This window comes from Phocoena sinus, chromosome 4, assembly GCF_008692025.1.
Source record: "Phocoena sinus isolate mPhoSin1 chromosome 4, mPhoSin1.pri, whole genome shotgun sequence".
NCBI classification, from domain to species: domain Eukaryota; kingdom Metazoa; phylum Chordata; class Mammalia; order Artiodactyla; family Phocoenidae; genus Phocoena; species Phocoena sinus.
In genome coordinates, this window is record NC_045766.1 from 117,542,851 (window position 1) to 117,565,942 (window position 23,092).

Here is a 23,092-nt window from a genome sequence, read left to right on the forward strand (position 1 = left end):
GGGCAGTGTGGTGACTGCAGATAAAATTACACAATACATATTGACTGACTGAATGAAATGTCTCAGTCATATTAAAAAAGTTGCCAAGGTCTTTATTCTGAATAGGTACTTAATAAATATTAAGTGATGGCATCTCTGTTTATCTAAAAAGGGACTAGGTTCTTGTATTTTTCAGAATAAATTGCTTTTATTTGAGTTGTATGCTTTTTTAAAAAGATATAATTCTAACGCCATCCTCATTTCCTTTTCTTCCCTCACTCAAACAAAAAAGGAAATAAATAATATTTACTATTTTTTGGCTGTTTTTTTGAGAGAGAGAAAATATTTGAAGTAGTTTTTCTCTCTACATCATAGAGCATCTATTTCAGTGATTCTCAACAGATATCTACACCTCACTTCAAAGCTATCGAATCAGAATCTAGGGTAGGGATATGGTATATGGCCACCAGAGCTCCACAGATGACTCTGATATAGACCTTTAATTAAGAATACTTAAATTAAGCATATTTATTTTATTGATTGGGAAACAAATCTGTAAAGATTGGGACTTTCCAAGGATCCCAAAATGGAACAGGTGTGCAGAGCCCCATGAAGTGCAATCTGTTTTCTATTAAACAAAAGAATGATGGGTTTGGGCAGGGAAAAAAGGGATGGCATTTTCCTCACATTGTCAAAGTAGCTTATAAATGAAACACACTATGGTTTATTGTAAATAATTTAATAATTGGTAAATAATCTTTCTCACATATTCCTACCTTTTAAAAATGTTTTTCTTGCATTGACTCTGATTGTCATTATTTATTTTTTTAAAAATCTAGTTTGTCCTCTGTCTTTGGCTTCATACTCTGAACGCCCTATACCACAATATATAATTTCTGCCTAGGTTTTCCCATCTAACCTAAGATACACAGTGGTTTGTTGTCATCTCTGAATTCAGTTTCTAAGCAGTCTCAATAATAGCAAATTTGATTGCCTGTGATTCCTAGTACCAGTTGCCTAGATTTGCTGAACACAGTAGTTTCAATAATAATTCAACCTGGTTTAAGTGACTCTCACCAACTAGAGCAGAATATCTTAAAAGTTTTTAGTAACACCCTTAAATTATAGTCTTATTATGTGCTTCAGAAAAGCTATTTTGTTTCTCTATAAACACCAATGAGTAGCATTTTAGGCTTGTTTCTAAACAAAATTGGCATAATCCCCGATGTTAATACCTTTTATCTCTTACACTATTATTTAATAAAAATTATTGATTTTACTTTGATATAGAAAACATCTTTTTTTTTTTTTTTTTTCTGAAATAGCTGGGGCCAACTAATATAGGAAGATCTCTAGTCTCCAGAATTGCTTATGTTAAAACATCCAGTGGGCTGTAAGAGTTTACATTTCTGTAATGACTACCAAGAGGCAACTGAATAAATTAAAAATGATTATATGTAAGATATTTTTCTAAATCATAAATTTTAATTAAATGGTGTGCCAATTGTAAATGAGTTATACTCTCCAAGAAACCTGGAGCTATTTTTTGATTGCCTGTTGGAGAGAAAGAATTTCAAAGAGTAAACACCTCACTTCTGGTATCGGTATTCACTACCAATAGTATGATGTACATCCTTTTAGACGATTTATATGCACATATAAATATTGTATTTGTCTGTTCATACTGTCCTGAGACTTGCATTTTTTTACTTAGCAGTATATTGTGAGCATCCTTCCATGTCAGTATATAGCTTTACATCATTCTATTTAGAACCTGCATAGTATCATTGTAGCCCGTATTTATAAAATTAAATTGTTGTAATTCTTCTGTGAGACAGTAGTTGGACAAAGAATTATTTCAAAGAATGTCTTCCTGTAAATACCCTTGAGCACTTAGGAATGAAAGATAGTTAGAAGTGGAATCTTTAGGTCACAGGGCATACTCATTTAAAAATGTTAGTACTGCCAAATTTCCCTTCACAAAGTTGTACCAAGTTATAATCAAAGTGCTGAGAGAAATTTTACAGAGCTTTAATTAAAAAGCTAAGTTATAGAAATAATACCTATGTGTACTGTATTAGATATATGGAGATATTATATAGGAAATATATAGGGCAAAGGAGTGAAGGCAATTAAATGACTGAAACTAATTTTTGAATTGGATTTTCTCTTCTCGTGCTTAGATTATATCCTAGCTTTGTTTGGTGTTCTGTGGGGAATTTCCAATGATAGGTCTGTTTTTTCTTGTTCCTCCCCCCCACCCCCCAATATTCATGTAATCTTCCAAAAGCAAGGTAGTTAAAACATATTAATAGAAAAATCAGCTATTTACTCATAAAAATTGCCACATTCTCTCTAGAAAATATTTTAACAGGTCAGATTTATATTTACAGTAAATTCAGGAGTACTGCTGTTGGCATTGCTGATTATCTAAGTTCTTTTTTCATTAACTGCAGAAATCTATTACCCCTGTCCGTTCATTTTATAATGTAGTAATAATAATAGTAATCATATAATGGTATGTGTTTTGAGATATGGAGGATATAAGCATCATTTTTACCTTTAATGACCTGTGTCTCACAGCATGGCATACCAGTTAGATTAGGGATAAAGTATAGAGTTTTACTGAATGGAAAAATATTTTGAAAGAAAAAAGTCTCATTGGTTTATATTATTTGAAATTCTACTTATGTACTGCTGTACTTATGATCTAAAAATCACAGAGCTAGACATACCCATAGTATTTTTGTAAATGAGTTTAGGGAATGGTGTGGCTATCTCTCGTCCTGATCAGCATGATAATGAAAAAGTGAAATCCTTCCACTCCTGTAGTAGGAAAAAACTGTCACTGCTGTTGGAGGAAACAAATCCATATAGAGACATATTACATAATATATTATGAACATTCTTTCATAAGATATGGAACCTATTTCCTGGACTATTTATGGTTTACAGAGAAGCATACCGCCAATTTGGATCATTTCATTTCTGCTGGCCATTGTAGGTTCCCGTGAATTAAAGTATGTTAACTATTTAAAGTTAATACTTAGATTTAATTTTAAATAGTAACATTTAAAGCATTGCAAAAAAATGAAGGTAATAGTACTTGAAATCTACTTGTTTGAGTGTTGTAAAATGGAATAGAGAATATCATCCTAAGGCATCAGACGTTTTCCTTGTGATATGTGTGGGGTATATTTTAATTCTTCATAGTAATTTTAGGTGTGGATTAAAGCTAACTAAAAAAAATTCTTTCCAGTGCCATGGGAGAACAAAGCAAATAAGCAAACTTTGCTCAAGAAATTTTAAAACTTAAGAGTTGTTTCTAATATTAGATCTTCCATAACTTTCCCTAGTCAGTTTCAGGTAATATCCATAAAGCAAATTCCTTAAACTTCAACTTTTAGTAAAAGGTAAACCAAATCCAACTCAGGAAATCTCAATTCAGGTAATCATTAGCATTTTGGGAGGGAGAAATAGTTTTTAATAACCATTTATTTTTATTGATTTTATTTACAGAAAAGTAGCAGCTTTCAAGATCATATTCAGTTTGCCACATGTGCAGCTTCTGCTTTTCTTTTTCTTGAACGTTTGAATTTAAATTAGCATACTCTTAGCTTATTGACATTTATGTGGTGACATTTTGTGGCACTTGAAAATACCATACACAATATAGTATGCAACAGTTTCTTTTTACAGAAGTATACTGCATGGCTTAAAATAAGCACTTCAGAAATACTTGTTACATTATTTTATACTTCTGTATTTGTTAATTCACAAGTTTTTTCCTTTTTCTTTCTCTTTAAATGAATAAGGTTTATGTAAAGCTTGAATCTGTTTATTGAAATAATTTTGAAGTTTTGTTGCATTTCACGCTTAACTGAACAGTTGCCAAAGTGTGTGGAGGAAGTGCCTCATAGCAGTGAGGCATTCAATTCTTTAAGCACTAGTCATTTTTTAAAATATTAAATGTAGTTATCATCAGTATAAAGTCTGTTTTCCTAGTGATAGATCTTTTTCTCAAATTTGTCAAAATTCCAGTGGGAACATTAAATTTAAAAGAGGAAAGTATCAGTTTCTAGTTTTAGCATGAGAATTGTGATCATTTATGCTATAAAATATTTTTTTTCTTTAGTGTACTACCTCTCACATGTTATTTTGTCACAGGTTTTTGACCGTGTGGTTGATTGTATTAAGTATATGTGCCATTCCTGGTAGTAATTGTGACATAATATTGAAGAAGCCAGAAAACTTGAGATACTAAGCCATACTTTTATTCAGTGTCTTTCTCTTTGGGTTAGAAATTCTAATGTAAAGAATTAATCATTGAAGAAGGAGAGTCATTAGAAGATTTTTCTCTTTCCTGGTTTCCTGTTACCCCATTGGAATTTTCAAAAGGTGTGAAAAGCTTTTAGGAGGAAGTTGAGTTTTAACTAAATTGCATACCCAATCAGTTGTTTGTCATGTTCGTATTATTATGGTGCATATAAAAATGCCACTGCTAACTAACATCCTGTGCCTAAAATTGCAATGGAGAAAACAGAAAGGTGATATTAAGGGGTTTTGTTACTGTTTTCTTTCAGCATTGGTTTACTGAACTACCACCTGTGTTAACGTTTGAATTGTCAAGATTTGAATTTAATCAGGCATTGGGAAGACCAGAAAAAATTCACAACAAATTGGAATTTCCTCAAGTTTTATATCTGGACAGGTATGGTTTGGTATACAGCATGACTTAGTTTTGAAACAGTTCAGTATCCAGTTAAGAGTTATTGTGCTTAGAGAAAATTTTGCTTAATTTCCTTAAAATAATTTTTACTTTTTGTGTAATGTATCTAATACTATTTGTCAGGGAAAATGGAGTTCTCTTTTTATTTAGAAAAGAATAGTTACTGGGAATAATGTTATAAGGAAAAATACTAATTTGTATTGTCTGTACGATGTTTTATTATAAAATTTTGGATGAGTTGATCTTCTGTGGTGATGGCTAGACTTAATATTGTGTCTAGTTCTGTATTTGCAAATACTGATAATTGCTGTATTTCTTTTTCCTGATAGATACATGCATAGAAACAGAGAAATAACAAGAATTAAGAGGGAAGAGATCAAGAGACTAAAAGATTACCTCACAGTATTACAACAGAGACTTGAAAGGTATTGAAACTTTAGTGAAATTATGAGCTAACTATAGGAAGTCATATTTTTAGTGACTGTCTAGAGCTTTAATTTAAAATTTGCTTTGAATGATTTGTGATTCTAGGAGTAAATAATCATTCTGGATTGATATTTTGCTTGAATAGTTTAGGCTTGAGTTTCGTTAGAGACTAAAATAATTCATAGTTGGCATTAGAAGATGATTTTATTGTTTAAAATTAAATATTCCTACCATAAAGAGGTAATACGCATGGTACTAAAAATAGATGTAAAGTTAAACTAATCTATGATTGAGATTTCTTCTTGTCTGAGACTAAATATTACTCTTGAGATTCCCCTTAAAACTAACGGTAACTGAGTGTTTCTCCTTAACACAGAAGATACAAACTCAGATGCCTACGAGAGGCTCATGGAGGCTTTATAAAGAAGCGAAGCAAGTCAAGCGTGAGCTGGTGGGCAAAGGGAGTCAGAGAGCACATCCCTGTGGAGAGAGGGTGGCTGCTATCCGCACTAGTAGGCGGTGCCACGCGTGAACATCATCTTCCTATTTGTCTGTAGCTTCGCATTGTTTCCAGAAGAAACCAGAATCTAGAGTATGAAATATTCTGTAGTTCAGACAAAAGTCTACAGGCTGAAATGTGGTCTGAAAGATCCCAGTTTGCAACGTCTGATCTAATCTGTATTCCCTTGTTTTAGTATTAATTTGAAAGTTATAGCCTAAAACTTTCTATACAAAATAATGTTATTTTTCAATAGTTTTAATTCTTAAAAGGTATCAGTAATCATATTGAAAAATAATCCGACATAAACGGTGGGAGGATAATATTAGTCACCATCTTGAGACCAGATAACAGATCTAAAAATAAAAGTCTCAGGAGATGGAAATGTCAGTTTTCATTTTACTATTGGGTTACAACTTAGAGCAGCATCTAAAATTTATAACAGTGTATATACACATTCAGTCTTAATCAGCTTTGGTTTTGTGTTCCTTTGGAGAACATTTAATTTATTTCTTGAGTGTATATTTAGTTTCACCATCTTCATTTGAAAGCAAAATTAATTTCATTGTTGAGGAATATTTATTGAAGTGTTTTTATTATGTTTTATAACAATTATTGAAAAAAAAAAAATGTGCTTTATACACAAATGAAAGCATTCATACATTTTATGGTTAATAGGTATTTAAGCTATGGTTCGGGTCCCAAACGATTCCCCTTGGTAGATGTTCTGCAGTATGCGTTGGAATTTGCCTCAAGTAAACCTGTTTGCACTTCTCCTGTTGATGATATTGATGCTAGTTCCCCATCTAGTGGTTCTGTACCATCACAGACATTACCAAGGTAAAAAGTTTTCTTGATAGAAGAGACAGCTGTGTTACTGTATTACGTAATAACATAATTGATGCCTTTAAAGACGGTTTTATAAAATGCACGTTGTGATTTATTTTAGTGAACTCTAAAAAGGTGACATTCACTTAGAAGGTTGTATGCTTCTGGGGGCTTTCTTATTTCATTGTTTCAATGGATTTTATGGTTGTGGATTGAAATTTTCATCATACTTTTTTCCATTCAGAATTATACTTCAGGTTGTATGTTATATGTATCATCCTTTCATCCATGAAAATACTACTGTTAAATTAGAAAATTTTCTGTAATGTGAGCTGCTAAGTATTAGCAAGGGAAGGTTTTATAATTCTGGTATATGTAAGATTTGTATAAATAAATATGATTAAGCCATTTCTACTATAAAGCCCCAATTTTATAGTAATGTAGTTCCATATATTAAGAATCTCATTAGGTTATTAGATTAATCCACATATTTCTGGGTTTTTTTTTTAAGAAAACTTTTTCTTTTTGAAATTATAAGCCAATTTAATGCTGTTTGTTTGGCACATAATCATTGTCCAGGGCTTCAACTTGAAAAGTTTAATAATGAATATTCTGTACTTTAAAAATACAGCACAACAGACCAGCAGGGAGCTCCTTCTTCAGAACTGCCAAGCACATCACCCGCATCAATAGTTGCCATTTCGTCGAGATCAGTAATACACAAACCATTCACTCAGTCTCGGATACCTCCAGATTTGCCCATGCATCCAGCACCAAGGCACATAACAGAAGAGGAACTCTCTGTGCTAGAAAGCTGTTTACATCGCTGGAGGACAGAAATAGAAAATGACACCAGAGGTAAGAAGTTTCTCATAGCAGAGCTACTCTACCTCAGATGGACATGATTAATGTTAGAATTGAGAAGGGAAGTCACCTATGGATTATGGGTTTCATGTGTAAATACTATTAAAGGTTTTTTTCCCCTACAAAGTGTTTTCTATAAGATAAACTAGTTTGGCTTCCTTTTTTATGATCTTTTTTTTTTTTTTTTTAAACATCTTTATTGGGGTATAATTGCTTTACAATGGTGTGTTAGTTTCTGCTTTATAACAAAGTGAATCAGCTATACATATACATATGTTCCCATATGTCTTCCCTCTTGCGTCTCCCTCCCTCCCACTCTCCCCATCCCACCCTTCCAGGCTGTCACAAAGCACCGAGCTAATATCCCTGTGCCTTGCGGCTGCTTCCCCCCAGCTATCTACCTTACTACGTTTGTTAGTGTGTATATGTCCATGACTCTCTCTCGCCCTGTCAAAACTCACCCCTCCCCCTCCCCATACCCTCAAGTCCGTTCTCCAGTAGGTCTGCGTCTTTATTCCTATCTTACCCCTAGGTTCTTCATGACATTTTTTTCCCTTAAATTCCATATATATGTGTTAGCATACGGTATTTGTCTTTTTCTTTCTGACTTACTTCACTCTGTATGACAGACTCTAGGTCTATCCATCTCATTACAAATAGCTCAATTTCATTTCTTTTTAAGGCTGAGTAATATTCCATTGTGTATATGTGCCACATCTTCTTTATCCATTCATCTGATGATGGGCGCTTAGGTTGTTTCCATGTCCTGGCTATTGTAAATAGAGCTGCAATGAACATTTTGGTACATGACTCTTTTTGAATTTTGGTTTTCTCAGGGTATATGCCAAGTAGTGGGATTGCTGGGTCATATGGTAATTCTATCTGTAGTTTTTTAAGGAACCTCCATACTGTTCTCCACAGTGGCTGAACCAATTCACATTCCCACCAGCAGTGCAAGAGTGTCCCCTTTTCTCCACACCCTCTCCAGCATTTATTGTTTCTAGATTTTTTGATGATGGCCATTCTGACTGGTGTGAGATGATATCTCATTGTAGTTTTGATTTGCATTTCTCTAATGATTAATGATGTTGAGCATTCTTTCATGTGTTTGTTGGCATTCTGTATATCTTCTTTGGAGAAATGTCTATTTAGGTCTTCTGCCCATTTTTGGATGGGGTTGTTTGTTTTTTTGTTATTGAGCTGCATGAGCTGCTTGTAAATTTTGGAGATTAATCCTTTGTCAGTTGCTTCATTTGCAAATGTTTTCTCCCATTCTGAGGGTTGTCTTTTGGTCTTGGTTATGGTTTCCTTTGCTGTGCAAAAGCTTTGAAGTTTCATTAGGTCCCATTTGTTTATTTTTGTTTTTATTTCCATTACTCTAGGAGGTGGGTCAGAAAGGATCTTGCTGTGATTTATGTCATAGAGTGTTCTTCCTATGTTTTCTTCTAAGAGTTTGATAGTTTCTGGCCTTACATTTAGGTCTTTAATCCATTTTGAGCTTATTTTTGTGTATGGTGTTAGGGAGTGATCTAATCTCATACTTTTACATGTACCTGTCCAGTTTTCCCAGCACCATTTATTGAAGAGGCTGTCCTTTCTCCACTGTACATTCCTGCCTCCTTTATCAAAGATAAGGTGTCCATATGTGCGTGGGTTTATCTCTGGGCTTTCTATCCTGTTCCACTGATCTATCTTTCTGTTTTTGTGCCAGTACCATACTGTCTTGATTACTGTTGCTTTGTAATATAGTCTGAATTCAGGGAGCCTTATTCCTCCAGCTCCTTTTTTCGTTCTCAAGATTGCTTTGGCTATTCGGGGTCTTTTGTGTTTCCATACAAATTGCGAAATTTTTTGTTCTAGTTCTGTGAAAAATGCCAGTGGTAGTTTGATAGGGATTGCATTGAATCTGTAGATTGCTTTGGGTAGTAGAGTCATTTTCACAATGTTGATTCTTCCCATCCAAGAACATGGTATATCTCTCCATCTATTTGTATCATCTTTAATTTCTTTCATCAGTGTCTTATAATTTTCTGCATACAGGTCTTTCGTATCCTTAGGTAGGTTTATTCCTAGATATTTTATTCTTTTTGTTGCAATGGTAAATGGGAGTGTTTTCTTGATTTCACTTTCAGATTTTTCATCATTAGTATATAGGAATGCCAGAGATTTCTGTGCATTAATTTTGTATCCTGCTACTTTACCAAATTCATTGATTAGCTCTAGTAGTTTTCTGGTAGCATCTTTAGGATTCTCTATGTATAGTATCATGTCATCTGCAAACAGTGACAGCTTTACTTCTTCTTTTCCGATTTGGATTCCTTTTATTTCCTTTTCTTCTCTGATTGCTGTGGCTAAAACTTCCAAAACTATGTTGAATAAGAGTGGTGAGAGTGGGCAACCTTGTCTTGTTCCTGATCTTAGTGGAAATGCTTTCAGTTTTTCACCATTGAGGATGATGTTTGCTGTGGGCTTGTCATATATGGCTTTTATTATGTTTAGGAAAGTTCCCTCTATGCCTACTTTCTGGAGGGTTTTTATCATAAATGGGTGTTGAATTTTGTCGAAAGCTTTCTCTGCATCTATTGAGATGATCATATGGTTTTTCTCCTTCAATTTGTTAATATGGTTTATCACATTGATAGATTTGCGTATATTGAAGAATCCTTGCATTCCTGGAATAAACCCCACTTGATCATGGTGTATGATCCTTTTAATGTGCTGTTGGATTCTGTTTGCTAGTATTTTGTTGAGGATTTTTGCATCTATGTTCATCAGTGATATTGGCCTGTAGTTTTCTTTCTTTGTGACATCCTTGTCTGGTTTTGGTATCAAGGTGATGGTGGCTTCGTAGAAGGAATTTGGGAGTGTTCCTCCCTCTGCTATATTTTGGAAGAGTTTGAGAAGGATAGGTGTTAGCTCTTCTCTAAACGTTTGATAGAATTCACCTGTGAAGCCATCTGGTCCTGGGCTTTTGTTTGTTGGAAGGTTTTTAATCACAGTTTCAATTTCAGTGCTTGTGATTGGTCTGTTCATATTTTCTATTTCTTCCTGATTCAGTCTTGGCAGGTTGTGCATTTCTAAGAATTTGTCCATTTCTTCCAGATTGTCCATTTTATTGGCATAGAGTTGCTTGTAGTAATCTCTCATGATTTTTTTTATTTCTGCAGTGTCAGTTGTTACTTCTCCTTTTTCATTTCTAATTCTATTGATTTGAGTCTTCTCCCTTTTTTTCTTGATGAGTCTGGCTAGTGGTTTATCTATTTTGTTTATCTTCTCAAAGAACCAGCTTTTAGTTTTATTGATCTTTGCTGTTGTTTCCTTCATTTCTTTTTCATTTATTTCTGATCTGATTTTTATGATTTCTTTCCTTCTGCTAGCTTTGGGGTTTTTTTGTTCTTCTTTCTCTAATTGCTTGAGGTGCAAGGTTAGGTTGTTTATTCGAGATGTTTCCTGCTTCTTAAGGTGGGCTTGTATTGCTATAAACTTCCCCCTTAGAACTGCTTTTGCTGCATCCCATAGGTTTTGCGTCGTTGTGTCTCCATTGTCATTTGTTTCTAGGTATTTTTTTATTTCCTCTTTGATTTCTTCAGTGATCACTTCATTATTAAGTAGTGTATTGTTTAGCCTCCATGTGTTTGTATTTTTTACAGATCTTTTCCTGTAATTGATATCTAGTCTCATGGCGTTGTGGTCGGAAAAGATACTTGATACAATTTCAGTTTTCTTAAATTTACCAAGGCTTGATTTGTGACCCAAGATATGATCTATCCTGGAGAATGTTCCATGAGCACTTGAGAAAAATGTGTATTCTGTTGTTTTTGGATGGAGTGTCCTATAAATATCAATTAAGTCCATCTTGTTTAATGTATCATTTAAAGCTTGTGTTTCCTTATTTATTTTCATTTTGGATGATCTGTCCATGGGTGAAAGTGGGGTGTTAAAGTCCCCTACTATGAATGTGTTACTGTTGATCTCCCCTTTTATGGTTGTTAGTATTTGCCTTATGTATTGAGGTGCTCCTATGTTGGGTGCATAAATATTTACAATTGTTATATCTTCTTCTTGGATCGATCCCTTGATCATTATGTAGTGTCCTTCTTTGTCCCTTTTAATAGTCCTTATTTTAAAGTCTATTTTGTCTGATATGAGAATTGCTACTCCAGCTTTCTTTTGGTTTCCATTTGCATGGAATATCTTTTTCCATCCCCTTACTTTCAGTCTGTATGTGTCTCTAGTTCTGAAGTGGGTCTCTTGTAGACAGCATATATAAGGGTCTTGTTTTTGTATCCATTCAGCCAATCTGTGTCTTTTGGTGGGAGCATTTAGTCCATTTACATTTAAGGTAATTATCGATATGTATGTTCCTATTTCCATTTTATATATTGTTTTGGGTTCGCTACTATAGGTCATTTCCTTCTCTTGTGTTTCGTGTCTAGAGAAGTTCCTTTAGCATTTGTTGTAAAGCTGGTTTGGTGGTGCTGAACTCTCTCAGCTTTTGCTTGTCTGTAAAGGTTTTAATTTCTCCATCAAATGTGAATGAGATCCTTGCTGGGTAGAGTAGTCTTGGTTGCAGGCTATTCTCCTTCATCACTTTCAGTATGTCCTGCCACTCCCTTCTGGCTTGTAGGGTTTCTGCTGAGAGATCAGCTGTTAACCTTATGGGGATTCCCTTGTGTGTTATTTGTTGTTTTTCCCTTGCTGCTTTTAATATGCTTTCTTTGTATTTAATTTTTGACAGTTTGATTAATATGTGTCTTGGCGTGTTTCTCCTTGTATTTATCCTGTATGGGACCCTCTGTGCTTCCTGGACTTGATTAACTATTTCCTTTCCCATATTAGGGAAGTTTTCAACTATAATCTCTTCAAATATTTTCTCAGTCCCTTTCTTTCTTTCTTCTTCTTCTGGAACCCCTATAATTCGAATGTTGGTGCGTTTCATGTTGTCCCAGAGGTCTCTGAGACTGTCCTCAGTTCTTTTCATTCTTTTTTCTTTATTCTGCTCTGCAGTAGTTATTTCCACTACTTTATCTTCCAGGTCACTTATCCGTTCTTCTGCCTCAGTTATTCTGCTATTGATCCTATCTAGAGTGATTTTAATTTCATTTATTGCATTGTTCATCGTTGCTTGTTTTCATCTTTAGTTCTTGTAGGTCCTTGTTAACTGTTTTCTTGCATTTTGTCCATTCTACTTCCAAGATTTCGGATCATCCTTACTATCATTATTCTGAATTCTTTTTCAGGTAGATTGCCTATTTCCTCTTCATTTGTTAGGTCTGGTGGGTTTTTTATCTTGCTCCTTCATCTGCTGTGTGTTTTTCTGTCTTCTCATTTTGCTTATCTTACTGTGTTTGGGGTCTCCTTTTTGCAGGCTGCACTTTCGTAGTTCCCGTTGTTTTTGATGTCTGTCTCCAGTGGCTAAGGTTGGTTTCAGTGGGTTGTGTAGGCTTCCTGGTGGAGGGGACTAGTGCCTGTGTTGTGCTGGATGAGGCTGGATCTTGTCTCTCTAGTGGGCAGGTTCACGTCTGGTGGTGTGTTTTGGGGTGTCTGTGGCCTTATTATGATTTTAGGCAGCCTCTCTGCTAATGGGTGGGGTTGTGTTCCTGTTTTGCTAGTTGTTTGGCATAGGTTTGTCCAGCACTGTGGCTTGCTGGTCGTTGAGTGAAGCTGGGTGCTGGTGTTAAGATGGAGGTCTCTGGGATATTTCCACCGTTTAATATTATGTGGAGCTGGGAGGTCTCTTGTTGACCAGTGTCCTGAAGTTGGCTCTCCTACCTCAGAGGCAGAGCCCTGACTCCTGGCTGGAGCACCAAGAGCCTTTCATCCACACAGCTCAGAATAAAAGGGAGAAAAAGTAGGGAGAATTAGTAGAAGTATGAGTAAAGAAAGAAGGAAAGGAGGAAAGGAAGGAAGGAAGAAAGAAGCAAAGAAGGAAAGAAAGTAGGGAGGGAGGGAGGGAGGAAGGAAGGAAGGAAGGAGGGAAAGAAGGAAAAAAGACAGAAAGAAAGATGATACAGTAAAAATAAAATAAAGTATAATATAGTTATTGAATTAAAAAATATTTAGAAAAAAAAAAAAAAGGTACGGATAGAACCTTAGGACAAATGTTGGAAGCAAAGCTATACAGAGAAAATCTTACACAGAAGCATACACATACACCTTCACAAAAAGAGGTAAAGGGGATAAATCATAAATCCTGCTTCCCTGAGACCACCTCCTCAATTTGGGGTGATTCGTTGTCTAAAGGAGGGAAGGAAGGAAGGAAAGAAAGAAAGAACGAAGGTAAAGTATAATAAAGTTATTACAATTAAACTTAATTATTAAGAAAAAGAATTTTTAAAAAAAATGTCATGGACGGATAGAGCCCTAGGACAAATGGTGGAAGAAAGAGTATACAGACAGGATCTCACACAGAAGCATACACGTACACATTCACAAAAAGAGGAAAAGGGAAAAAAATCATAGATCTCGCTCCTAAATTCCACCTCTTCAATTTGGGATCATTCCTTGTCTATTCAGGTATTCCACAGATGCAGGGTATATCAAGTTGATTGTGGAGCTTTAATCCGCTGCTTCTGTGGCTGCTGGGAGAGATTTCCCTTTCTCTTCTTTGTTCTCACAGCTCACAGGAGCTCAGCTTTGGATTTGGCCTGCCTCTGCGTGTAGGTCGCTGGAGGGCGTCTGTTTTTTCGCTCAGACAGGACGGGGTTAAAGGAGCCGCTGATTCGGGGCCCTCCGGCTCACTCGGGCGGGGGTTGGGGGGTGGGGGGTGGGCGGGGCACTACGTGCGGGGCGGGCCTGCGGCTGCAGAGGCAGCGTGACGTTGCGGCAGAGGCCGGCGTGATGTTGCACCAGCCTGAGAACCCGCCGTGCGTACTCCCGGGGAAGTTGTCCCTGGAATCCCGGGAACCCGGCAGTGGCGGGCTGCACAGGCTCCGCGGAAGAGGGGTGTGGAGAGTGACCTGTGCTCGCACACAGGCCCCTTGGTCGGCGGCAGCAGCAGCCTTAGCGTCTCCCGCCCGTCTCTGGGGTCCGCGGTTTTTAGCCGCGGGTCGCGCCCGTCTCTGGGGTTCGCGCTTCCCGCCGCGGCTCGCGCCCGTCTCGGGGGCTCGCGCCCTCAGCCGCGGCTCGCGCCCGTCTCTGGGGTTCGCGCTTTTAGCCGCGGCTCGCGCCCGTCTCTGGAGTTCCTTTAAGCAGCGCTCTTAAACCCCTCTCCTCGCGCACCAGGAAACAAAGAGGGAAGAAAAAGTCTCTTGCCTCTTCGGCCGGTGCAGGCTTTTTCCCCGAACTCCCTCCCGGCTAGTCGTGGTGCACTAACCCCTTCAGGCTATGTTCAAGCCGCCAACCCCCAGTCCTCTCCCTGAGCTCCGTCCAAAACCAAAACCCGAGCCTCAGCTCGCAGCCCCGCCCGCCCCGGCGGGGTGAGCAGACAAGCCACTCGGGCTGGTGAGTGCCGGTCAGCACCGATCGTCTGTGCAGAAATCTCCCGCTTTGTCCTCCGCACCCCGTCGCTGGTGCACTACTCCGCGGGTCCCGAAACTCCCCCCTCTGCCTCCCGCAGTCTCCGCCCGCGGAGGGGCTTCCTAGTGTGTGGAAACTTTTCCTCCTTCACAGCTCCCTCCCACTGGTGCAGGTGCCGTCCTTATTCTTTTGTCTCTGTTTTTTTCTTTTGCCCTACCCAGTTACGTGGGGAGTTTCTTGCCTTTTGGGAGGTCTGAGGTCTTCTGCCAGCCTTCAGTAGGAGTTCTGTAGGAGTTGTTCCACGTGTGGATGTATTTCTGGTGTATCCGTGGGGAGGAAGGCGATCTCCGCCTCTTACTCTTCCGCCATCTTCAGGGTCCCCCTTTTTTATGATCTTAATATCAGGTTTAGAGAGACCAAAAGATTTCCCCTGTATTACTTAGCTAATTAATGACCTAACAGATGGTCTGATTTTCTGGTTTAGGGCTCTAAATTTATATCAAACTGGTATTCACAGGTACTCCATTGGTGAAACATCACACAGCATCAGATTTTGTACTTAATCAGTTATGTACCTCCCTTGATATTTGTGCAGTGAGTTCAAATGATACAATATTTTCTTTAGGTTGAAGAATTAGAAATGTGAATTTTAATATTCAGTCTTCTCTAGTAGGTTTCCAAATATGATCTATTAGCTCAGTGCCAGTCTATAACGAGTTTTAACTGGCATGTAGTAAAATCAGAAAAGTAAGGACAGTGCTCTGTGGGGGGGGGGTGTGTGTGTGTTAGTGTTAAGTTGCCATCTGTCCATGCTTGGAAGGAACTCTCCTTTATTCTGAAATTATCTCCCTTTACTTTTATCCTACTTTACTGTTGTTAAATCTCCTTTTTCTTAAAATGAAGTGATATTAATATTTTATGGTTAGTTTTATCATAATATTTTTTGCATGTCAAAATATTAATAACCTATTATTGGCTCCCTAGTTTTATCCTAATTTTATTGATCTATGAAAAAAACATCTAGGAGTTACTCTTTTTATACCAAAAGGTTGGACTTGTACTAAACAATATCACTTGTTAGATTTTAAATGCCCAACTAGATGCTTTATAGACAATATGGAAATAAAGAGCAGTCTGTATTTAATAGGGAGTAAATAGGGTGTGGTGGTAACTAACAGCGTTAGTAACTAAAGATTTTCCTTAGTATTTTTCATATATAAGGAAATTTTTTGTATTTGAAATCATTAGTAAACATTAATTAAGCACATAGTTTTTCCTGAATACTGTGCTAGGTGTTGGATAATTTTCTAGTGGACTTGGCAGATTGTGTTTGTTTTCATAAGATACATTCAGAAGACTGAAAGCTAAGAACCTTTTTTGACCACCAAGGTCGTAGCATTGAGGGAGGAAAGAAATGACTTCGGTATATTCTTTGATGTGGGTCATTGACAAGAGGGAAGGCGGGGGGGAGGATCAAGGATGATTCCCTTAGTTGTTCATAGTGATATGTATGACTACATAGATGGAATGCACTTTGGAAATGAGCAAACTGGTGGGGAGCAGGCCCTCACCTTGGGGGAGGAAGTAGGAATATGATGAGTCCACTTCTGGCCATTTTAAGTTAGAGGAACTTGAGAGACATGTCGTAAGGTTTTGGACCTATAATACTATGCATCAAGTATTAAAGATTTTCCTTGGAATATTTGTTTTCTCTCTTTTATCCCTGATGATATTTGCTGTTAGCATTATTTTTTAAACTGTTACATAGTATTCCAGTATATGAATATGATATAATTTATTCAATTTCTGTGTTGTTACTAACTACCAATAAAGCTGGCCTTCCGCATACATATTAGCATACTTTGTGAGTTGAGTATATTAAAAATGCCATTTCTGATCCAAAGTGTATATACTTAACATTTTGACTATTTTAAAATTTCCCTCCCAAAAACAATGAGGCAGTTTACATTCCCAATAATTTTGTGTGAGAGAACCTGTTTCCCCAGTACTCTCCCTAGCTCTGGGCACTTTTTAATTTGTGGTAGTCTGATAGTTGAAATGAAAATGGTATTTCAGTGTCTTGATTTGCATTTCATTAATTATGAGTGAAATTCTATTTTTCTCTAAATTGGTGACCTTTGCCCATTTTTTATATTGAACTATTTGTCTTTCTCTTATTGCTTAATAGAAACTTTAATGTTATGGGTATTAACCTGTTGCCTGTAGTGTATGCTGCAGATAATATTTTTCCAGTTTGTCATTTGATTTTCTTTATGTTGGCTTTTGTTTTCTTTCTATAATAACAGATTTTCTTAAATTGGGGGGAGGGAGTCTTTTCATTTATGGTTACTGGATTTTCTCACAAGCTGTAAAAGGCCTTTCCCTAGTGAAAAGTTCCTAATTTTCTTTGGTAGTCTTTGGTGTTTTTTTCCTGATTCTGTTTAACAGCTTCATAGTATAGTGTGGTTATACTATAATTTAACCATTTCCCTATTGACAAATATTTAGGTTGTCTCCACTTTTTAAAAAACAATTATAGGCAATATAACTGAAACATCCCTACCTCTAAATAATTTTGTAGGATAGATTTCTACTGGAAGTAGAAATAATGAGTAATGGGAGTCTCATAACTTTATTTCAGTTGGTGATTAAAGTGGATTTATTTATCCAGTTACTTCTGTACATATACATATATGTATGTGTGTGTGTGTGTGTGATGTGTGGTGAAGTTATTTTATTTCACTCTAAAGGTTTTCGTATAGGTTATAGCTCCCCTTTTCCACTTATGTGCCCTAATTTCCTCTGGCTCCAAAGTTACATATTTTGACACAGTGGGAAACTTCATCAAGATAAAGAACTTATTCTGATTTAGGGCAAATAAAAGAATCAAACTACAGGAAAAAAATAAAGTTTTTCCTGTTTTATACAAATACGTAGGGGGGGTTAGTTTTAATTTTCATTGGAAACTTCCTTTATAAATTTGAACGAAGTTCAGTTTTATTGGCTCTGCACATTTTTAAAATAAACCATATTTGTTTTCATTTTTCGTTTGTGCTATATCTTTTATAAAGAACTAAATTTCATTTTATGCAAATTCTGAATAGTAAGTTTTAGAACAGTTGTTTTAGAAACTTTTTCTTATTCCTCTAACATATTGGTAGGAAAACCCTTATTCCCTACCTTATAAGTCTCAGTAGAAACATACTTGATGTTAATCATTAAATGGCATCTTCTATCCTTAGATTTGCAGGAAAGCATATCTAGAATCCATCGCACAATTGAACTAATGTACTCTGACAAATCTATGATACAAGTAAGTTGAATTTTGAGCTAGTAAGCATTATCAAAATTATTTACATATTTTAATTTATCTTTATGTTATTTATCATAATTCTCATACTTTTTGTTATAAAATTGTTGAACTTTAAGATTTTTATATTAATATTTTCCTCATTCAGTTGTATTCTCATACTGTATTTATTAGCCTACCTTTTTATTCTTTTATAATAAAATTTATCAAAAATTTCTAAAAGGCCTTAGCATTAAAAAAAAAAATTCTATGGGAAAATTACATGGTTGTTTAACGATATTAAGATTATGGGAGTGGGGCTTCCCTGGTGGTGCAGTGGTTATGAATCCACCTGCCAATGCAGGGGACACGGGTTCAAGCCCTGGGCCGGGAAGATCCTACATGCTGTGGAGCAACTAAGCCCGTGCACCACAACTACTGAGCCTGCGCTCTAGAGTACGTGAGCCACAACTACTGAAGCCCGCGCACCTAGAACCCGTGCTCTGCAACAAGAGAAGCCACCGCAATGAGAAGCCCACGCACCACCATGAAGAGTAGTCCCCCACTCACCGCAACTAGAGAAAGCCCGCGTGCAGCAACAAAGACCCCGCGCAGCGAAAAATAAATAAATAAACAAACAACTAAATAAATAAAAGATTATGGGAGAAGGTAAAGGGCTCAGTTACATTTTAACTTCTGAGGCTCATATAATGGCTTATTATATAAGCCATTTTGCTGAACTCATCCATCAATTTATAACTGTGAATATTTAAACAAATCATGTGCTGTATATAAAAGTGTTCATCATAAGTTCTTTATTCGAAAGAAGTAAATAGATCAACAGATATACTTCCAAAGTTTTGAAAATCATCTTATTTACATACCTGTCTGCTTTACATGTCTTTAGTTTGCTTATCCTCTCCGCCCCCTGCCTTCTTTTATTTCATAGTTTAATTTTTTCAAAACTTTAATTCCAGCCAATTTACTCTTGTTAAAAAACATATGCTCCTATGGGATCCTCCAGTCAGATGGTTTGTGGGTTTCATGGGATGTGGTGTAATAGACTACATAACTACAGTTTAACTCTTCTTTTTCATATTTAGGTTCCTTATCGCTTACATGCTGTTTTAGTTCATGAAGGCCAAGCTAATGCCGGGCACTACTGGGCATACATTTTTGATCATCGTGAAAACAGGTGGATGAAGTACAATGATATTGCTGTAACAAAATCATCATGGGAAGAGCTAGTGAGGGACTCTTTTGGTGGTTATAGAAATGCCAGTGCATACTGTTTAATGTACATAAGTGATAAGCCACAATTCTTAATACAAGGTAAGAATATGAAATATATAGGGTGGTATATATTTTTAAATAAGTAACCCTTTTATGTGACTCTGGTCTCTGGTGTGATTAGTTAAGTGTAGTTTATAAAGAGTGTGATGAATATGATTAGGAAATGCTGCTGGGTTATTGTAGGTGAGAAAACTGGAATTGAAAAGTAATGTGACCAGGGCTGAAAACTGGAATATATTTTGTATTCAAAGTTAGCTATTTAGTAACTATTATAAAATGTAAATCGGACTTTTTTCTCCTTGTTAAAATCCTTTTAATGACTGTGTCACACATTGACTCATATTCAAGCTCCTTAACCTAACATAAAAAGCCTCCATTTTCTGGCCTCTGATTGTCCCTCCAGCTTCATTTATAACCATTGTTCATTTCAAACTTTATGTACTTTACTAATATTTGAACTTCTTTGGCTCACACCAAATCATTTCACACATTTATATCTATATGTTCTTATGTTTTCTGTTTTTATCTTTTGCCAGTAATGATCTTATTTCTTTCCTCTTTTGCCTAATTCTTTCTCATCTCTCAGGGTTCAATTCAGATGTCATCTGCTCTGCCAAGTTTTCCTTGACCTGCCACAAAGTATCCCTCCTTGTTTTCTCATAGCATACCTCTATTGGGCACTTATTATGTGTTGGAATTGTATGTTGACTTGTCTTTCGCACTTCACTCTGGTCTGCTCAAAGCCAGGGAGCATTTCATACTGTGTCTTAATCTTTTTATTTCTCATATTCTAATATAGGCTTTGCATATAAAAAGCACTTAATAAAGGTTTGTTGAGACTGATAAGACTAAACTTTCCTTTTGTATTTAACCATTTAGCAAAACTAGTTAGGCAGTTCATTTATGACTGAAAGCTAAAATTTATTTTGTGTGTGTGTGGTAGAGGTTGAGTAACGCTTTTAAGTACTACTTATGTGATGTTGAAAGAAATCTTGCTATATTGATTGATTAGTTTTCAAATTGCATATAAGTATATTACTATACTTAACTGCTTCAGATGAAAAAGAATTTTAGTTCTATTTTGAGCTTTCGAGGTTATGAGTTATTTCTTCTCATTTTGTGGTTTTACTTCGTGAATAATCAAACATCTGGTATTTTATAATAGAAAAAGTAGCACTATGTCAGTGTTTGAAAAGTAGCAAACAATTTTGGCCTTATGTCTTGTTCCATTTTTTTACTCTTCAGCCTAAAAGTAAAAGCTGAGAACATTACCTATAATGGATTATCAAATATTTGCATCATTGTTTTTCTGAGCATTTGTTTGAGTTTTCTTTTAATATATAGGTAATATTGATTCGCCAAGTGGTAATAATTTGTACTTTAAATACATTTGAAACACCTTCTATTTTGAGCTTTGCATTTTTCCTTTAATCCTTAATTTTATAATAGTTTTTGAAATATGATTTGCAGAGGAATTTAATAAAGAAACTGGGCAGGCCCTTGTTGGAATAGAAACACTACCACCAGACTTAAGAGATTTTGTTGAGGAAGACAACCAGCGATTTGAGAAAGAGCTAGAAGAATGGGATGCACAACTTGCCCAGAAAGCTTTGCAGGAAAAACTTTTAGCATCTCAGAAATTGAGAGAGTCAGAGTCTTCTGTGACAACAGGTTAGTCTGCTTTTATTGCATTTTATTATCAATATCATGTTTATTATTGATATTTTATTATAAAAATAAGATATGCTCATTGAAAAAGCAAAAACAACATAAAACGTTAGTTATCCTAAAATATGAAGACTCCAGTAAAAATCGTCTGAAATTCCATCACTCAGAGATAATAAAAGGCAACAATTTAGTTTACTCCTTTGCCAGATAACACTGTATGTACATATATATCGTTTTCAAGTTAGATGATTCTGCTAACTCTCCCTCTACCTATTCTGCCTACTTTGATTGACTTTTTTTGGCAAGATGCTTAGAAAAACTGTGAAACTGCAGGTAACCCAAGCCAATTCACTAAAGCTATCAAAGGAATGAACTCTAATAATTTCATATTTGAGCAAAATAACACTACTGGTAAATAGTATTAATTCATATAGAGTATTTATTTGATTTGTTTTCAGAATTCTTAAAGTTAAAAACAAAATTAGCAGGAACTAAATATTTAATATATTCCAAGCAAAAATCTGTATAGATCTGTAAAACAAATGAGAAGATAAGTGTATAAAAATATAAATATTAAACATTCTACAATTATTAGGTGATAAAATCAATAAAATATTAAGAATAACACTGTGCAAAAGTATCTTCTAGCAAAGCTGAAAATACAATGTCTAATGATTTTTTTTAAGATTAATCTCATCACTAAGTTGTCAAAATATTTTAGGATGACATTTTGTACTGTAGGAAAGGTCCTCTTTCTGTTTAGTGGTTGGGGAAATGAGAAGAGATAAATTAAATAGATAACTTCCTTAACCCCATTTGTCTCTTTCTCTTTTTTTTTTTTTTAAATAACTCTGAGTGGATCATTTTGAATCACCCTTTTTTTTTGTAAGATCTGTGTGTTTTGTTTTTATTTTTTAAGAAAGCATTTTAGGTGTTTGTTTAATTTCATCTTTTATAGACAGATTCCCATGTAGCTTTACCTAGGTAGTTTTCAGCATTATCATCTGAACTTTAGAAGGAATTATTCTTTCAATGAGAGATTTGTAATACCACAATATGGTATGGTGACTGATGTAGGCATGCACAGATCTTTCCAGACTTGGAACTTGTTCTCATATGAATTGAATAGTTGAGTCCTTGATCTTGATTTTAAGTGACATCGATTCAGAATTTTTAAAAGACCAAGATAATGGTATTATACCAACAAAGGTACCAACATATTGATACAGAAATGCAGTACAGTATATCTGGATACCACCATTGTAGTCTCTGGTGAGCTCTACCAGACGAGGACTGTACTTTCTTCCTGTACATCAAGGGCCACTGTTTAGAACAGGTGAAACTCTATAGTTCACAACAATGCAGTTTCATTATAGTAACTTTGTCCATATTAGTAGGAAGTAAAATAGCTCAGTAGATATCAAGAGGTTTCTGAGTTCAAATCACAGTGTAGTAACTGTGTTACAGTTCCTTTCATTTTTGAGTCAGTTCCATCTCTTTGTGATTTCATCCCTTGTCTTCTGTACATATCCTTTCCAAATTACTCCCTAGAACTTGCCCCAAGATGGAGCTTCTCTGTTATTCTTTGCTTAATTTTTAAGTGCTCCAGTTGCACATGGCTCTTCTTATCTTATTAGTGGGAGGACAGGGCTGCACAATTGGCATGATAGTGGCACCTAAGCACTCAGATGAAGGTGAGTGCTCCAGTCATTGGTTAAGCTCCAACCCTATTATTCTTGGCTCAGTTATATTTTGTAACATCAAAATATTAAATTCTATACTCTTTTCCATCTTTTCTGTTTCTCACAAGACTATCTAAATTTACAGACTTAACACATTTTATTTTTACTAAATCAGACTAATACATATTCCCCACTAATATTCCTGTCTGACAGGACTAGCCAACTTTTCCCCATCATTTACATTTGTCATCTTATATTCCCTTGCTATGAAAAGGCCACATGTGTGTATGCTCCACACCCTTTTTATCCTGATCAATACTTCCTATTGTACACTTTATATGGTGTTTTGTAAGTTTTAAAAAATTCAGCAGTAGGTA

At 35.8% G+C, this 23,092-nt stretch overlaps 1 protein-coding gene across 1 annotated transcript in view; it reads left to right on the forward strand.

Moving 5' to 3' along the window:
• The window catches only part of USP25 (ubiquitin specific peptidase 25), a 148,321-nt gene that overhangs the window by 83,688 nt on the left and 41,541 nt on the right, over positions 1-23,092 (forward strand). Inside the window, 7 exon segments of the mRNA XM_032629440.1 lie at positions 4,563-4,690; positions 5,038-5,133; positions 6,312-6,473; positions 7,093-7,319; positions 18,026-18,096; positions 19,176-19,404; positions 20,836-21,036. Coding sequence (XP_032485331.1) covers positions 4,563-4,690; positions 5,038-5,133; positions 6,312-6,473; positions 7,093-7,319; positions 18,026-18,096; positions 19,176-19,404; positions 20,836-21,036 — 1,114 coding nt within the window.